The sequence below is a fragment of the Elephantulus edwardii genome, unplaced genomic scaffold (genome assembly GCF_000299155.1).
Source record: "Elephantulus edwardii isolate Elephantulus edwardi_28Jun2011 unplaced genomic scaffold, EleEdw1.0 scaffold00313, whole genome shotgun sequence".
Classification (NCBI taxonomy): Eukaryota; Metazoa; Chordata; class Mammalia; order Macroscelidea; family Macroscelididae; genus Elephantulus; species Elephantulus edwardii.
In genome coordinates this window covers 1,317,814-1,321,461 of record NW_006400063.1, presented here as the reverse complement: position 1 = coordinate 1,321,461, position 3,648 = coordinate 1,317,814, and the positions used below count along the sequence as shown (strand labels likewise).

Below are 3,648 nucleotides of genomic sequence, written 5' to 3'. Positions count from 1 at the left end.
AGCTGAAGCTAAGAAAAATCAAATCAAACCCATGGGAAGCAAAATATCACCTTGAGTCTATCCCACCTGAATTTCAGAACCATCTCAGGAACAGGTTTGAAGCCTTGATCACCTATGAGCAAAAACCAGATGAGTTGTGGGAAGATATCAAGAGTATCATCCAGAAAGAGTGCAAAAGGTAATTACAAAGACAGAAGAGGAAGAAAAAACCAAAATGGATGTCAGAAGAAACTCTGAATATTGCACTAGAGCGCAGTGAAGCCAAAACAAAGGGAAGAATTAAAGATATTAAAAAGCTGAACAGAAGATTGCAAAAGGCAGCGTGGGAAGACAAAATAAAATATTACAATGAAATGTGCAAGGAGCTAGAGTTAGAAAATCAAAAGGGCTTTCTGCCGACAGGATGGCTTCCCAGAACCGCAACCCAGCGACGGCCAGCGTTGTTGCCTCCCGAAAAGGGGCAGAGCCTAGCGGGGGCGCTGCCCGGGGCTCTGTGGGCAAAAGGCTACAGCAGGAGCTGATGACCCTCATGATGTCTGGCGACAAAGGGATTTCTGCCTTTCCTGAATCCGACAACCTTTTCAAATGGATAGGGACCATCCATGGAGCCGCTGGCACAGAATATGAAGACCTGAGGTATAAGCTCTCCCTAGAGATCCCTAGCGGCTACCCTTACAACGCGCCCACGGTGAAGTTTCTCACTCCCTGCTACCATCCCAACGTGGACACTCAGGGTAACATCTGCCTAGACATCCTGAAGGGCAAGTGGTCTGCCCTGTATGACGTCAGAACCATCCTCCTCTCCATCCAGAGCCTGCTAGGAGAACCCAACATCGACAGCCCTTTGAACACACACGCTGCTGAACTCTGGAAAAACCCCACAGCCTTTAAGAAGTACCTACAGGAAACCTACTCGAAGCAAGTCTCCAGCCAAGAGCCCTGACCCGCTCTGTCCGGCCTCTGTCCTTGTGTTGTGTCATCTTTTTTCCTTAGTTGATCTGTCCTCCTTGATTTCTGTCCAAGATTCTGTATCTGAAGCTGTGGCGTCCTTTCTGTTTTATTTGTTTTTAAAATTAAGCCTCTGTTTGAGCCTTTATGATGAATATATTAAATAAATACATTTGGGGTTAAAACAAAAAGAAAAAAAGAAAATCAAAAGGGCCGAACTTGCTCAGCATTTCTTAAGCTCAAGGAACTGAAGAACAAATTCAAACCTCAAGTTGCTATACTTAAGGATGTTTGGGGCAGAATATTAAATGATCCAGGAGTTATTAAAAGAAGATGGAAAAAGTATACAGAGTTACTGTTCCGAAAGGAATTGGAAGACAGAACAATTTCTGAAAAAAACATATGAGCAAGAGCCTATAGTGATGAAGAAATAAGTTCAAACTGTTTTGAAGGAATTGGCAAAAAATAAGGCCCCAGGAATTGATGGTTTACCAATTGGTGTATTTCAACTAATAGATGCTGCCCTAGATATGCTCAGCAAGTTGTGTCAAGAAATCTGGAGGACAACTATTTGGTCACTTGACTGGAAGAGATCTATATTTGTTCCCATTCCAAAGAAAGATGACCCAACAGAGTGTGGTAATTATCGAACAATATCATTAATATCACATGCAAGGAAGATTCCGCTGAAGATTTTCCAAAAAAGATTGGAACAAAGAACAGCAGCAACAACAACAACAGTCCAAACTTGTTGTCGTTGTTATGTGCCATAGAGTCACTTGCAACTCATAGCAACCCTATGTACAACAGCCCTAAACTCTGCTCTATCCTATGCCAATCTTATTGTCTCCAACACACCTACCACCTCATCAAGGGTCTTCTTCTTCTGCACTGTCCCTTCACCCTCCCAAGCATGACACCCTCTCCAAGGACTGATCTCGCCTTTCAACGTGTCCAAAATATGTCAGAAAAGCTTCAGAACCTTGCCTCCAAGGAACAGCCTGGTTTCATCCTATCCAGGATGAGCCTGTTTGTTCTCTTAGCAGTCCATGGTACATTTAATGTTCTTCTTCAACACCACAGCCCAATGATATCAGGGCTCTTTCTATAATCTCTAGTCATTGTCCAGCTCTCTGATGCTTAGCACCTGATTGCAAAGACCATGCCTGTATCAGGTGCACCTTGGTCTCCAGATTTGCATCATTACTCTTCAGTACTTTGGAGAGGTCTCTGACAATAGACTTTCCCAATACAAGTAATCTTTTAATATGATGGTTGTTGGTCCCAAGAGTGTTGATTGTGGAGCCAAGCAAACTAAAGCTGTTGGCAGTCAAATGCCCTTGCATATTCAATGAAACACAAATAGACATTCCTCTGGTACTCCCTGCTTTCAGCCAACATCCATCTAACATTAGCTATAATATCCCTAGCACCACAATGTATTCTAAACCCGGGCTGTACTTCTGGTAGTTCTCTGTTGATGTGCTGTTCCATCCAGAGAGGAAGATCACCAATACAAAGGACTGGTGAGAGTCACTGTGAGCTGTCTATGACTTGACGACACTCAACAGTGGCAACATGTCCAAGACGGCAGATATCCTAAATGCACCACATCTTTTGATCTGTCCACTGCCTCTGCCAAGAACTATTTAGACTTGGGGGCAGGGGGCGTGTGTCTGTTCACCACTCTCAGGTTCCCTTCTCCATTTATAAAGAGGGAGGGCAGTGACACCTATTTTAAATTACATTATGACCACTTATTGGAGGGAGGGTAAAGGTAGTGGTGCTGGAATTGGGAATGCTGTCCCTGGCCACATGGTCTTCGGTGAGGCATGGGGTCCGGAATTAGGGGGAGGGGACTTTGGTGTGGGAGTGTGCCAGCCAGCCCCTAAGGTGTGTCGCCCGGCCCTTGGGGGGTGTGGTCCAGCCCTTGGGATGGGCTATTTGGCCCTGGTGGAGAGCTGTTTGGCCCTTGGGGTGCGGGGTGAGCCAGTTCTTGGCCCTCAAGGTGAGCCAGCCCTTGGGGTGAACTCCTCAACCCTCAGGTTGTGCCATTCAACCCCTGGGTAGAAAAAACTACCTAGGGTGTACAGAGAATTTTATCTAGGCTACTTTACTCCACCCTTTCCTCCAGTGCACCTGTAAGTAACACCCTCAAAGCCCTTCTATTTGTAACTCACAAGTTTGTTCTCTCTAGGTTTGCTCCCTTTCCTATATGTAACCTTAACACTGAGTTTTACTCCAGACCTGACCCTGAACCCAGTTCCAGAGACAAAAAGGAAATACAACTGTCAGCTAAGGAAGCAAAGAATGATGGAGCCTCAGGGTTCAGTCAGCCATCCCCACTGGACCCACCTGGGAAAACAGTTAAAAGTCAGGAAAATATCTTCTAACAGAACAAGAGTGCAAGCAACTTTAACCCAAGACCACCAGTAAGGTGATAAAGTGTGCTCTCCCTTTCCCCCTTCACATCAATGCCACTGTTCAGCATGAAGAAGCCAGAGAGTCTGTGCCCAATTCCCAAATGAGAAACCCACAAGTGAATAAGACAGTTTGTTTAATCACCATTGGACTATGCTTACTATTGCCCTTTATCATCTGGTCCCCACTGGATCCTTTTCATTTCCTTCACCTCTCCCCCCACCAACCAAATTGTGCAGCCCTGCAACTGCATCTCTGCAATTTTCCTCCCTGCCCACC

The 3,648-nt window shown here is 45.4% G+C and overlaps 1 protein-coding gene across 4 annotated transcripts; it reads left to right on the top strand.

Annotated features, from left to right (window-relative positions):
• The first annotated feature begins 403 nt into the window (after positions 1-403).
• LOC102875908 (ubiquitin-conjugating enzyme E2 C-like) lies at positions 404-943 on the top strand. Of its 4 annotated transcripts, none has more exons than XM_006901172.1 (2): positions 404-539; positions 621-943. In XM_006901172.1, the coding sequence occupies exons 1-2, from the start codon at positions 404-406 to the stop codon at positions 941-943; spliced, it is 459 nt and encodes a 152-aa protein (XP_006901234.1). The 4 variants fall into 4 exon arrangements, with proteins under 4 accessions (XP_006901234.1, XP_006901235.1, XP_006901233.1 ...); XM_006901173.1 differs by having other exon boundaries at positions 404-556; positions 734-943; XM_006901171.1 differs by having other exon boundaries at positions 404-688; positions 761-943.
• Positions 944-3,648: the final 2,705 nt, after the last annotated feature.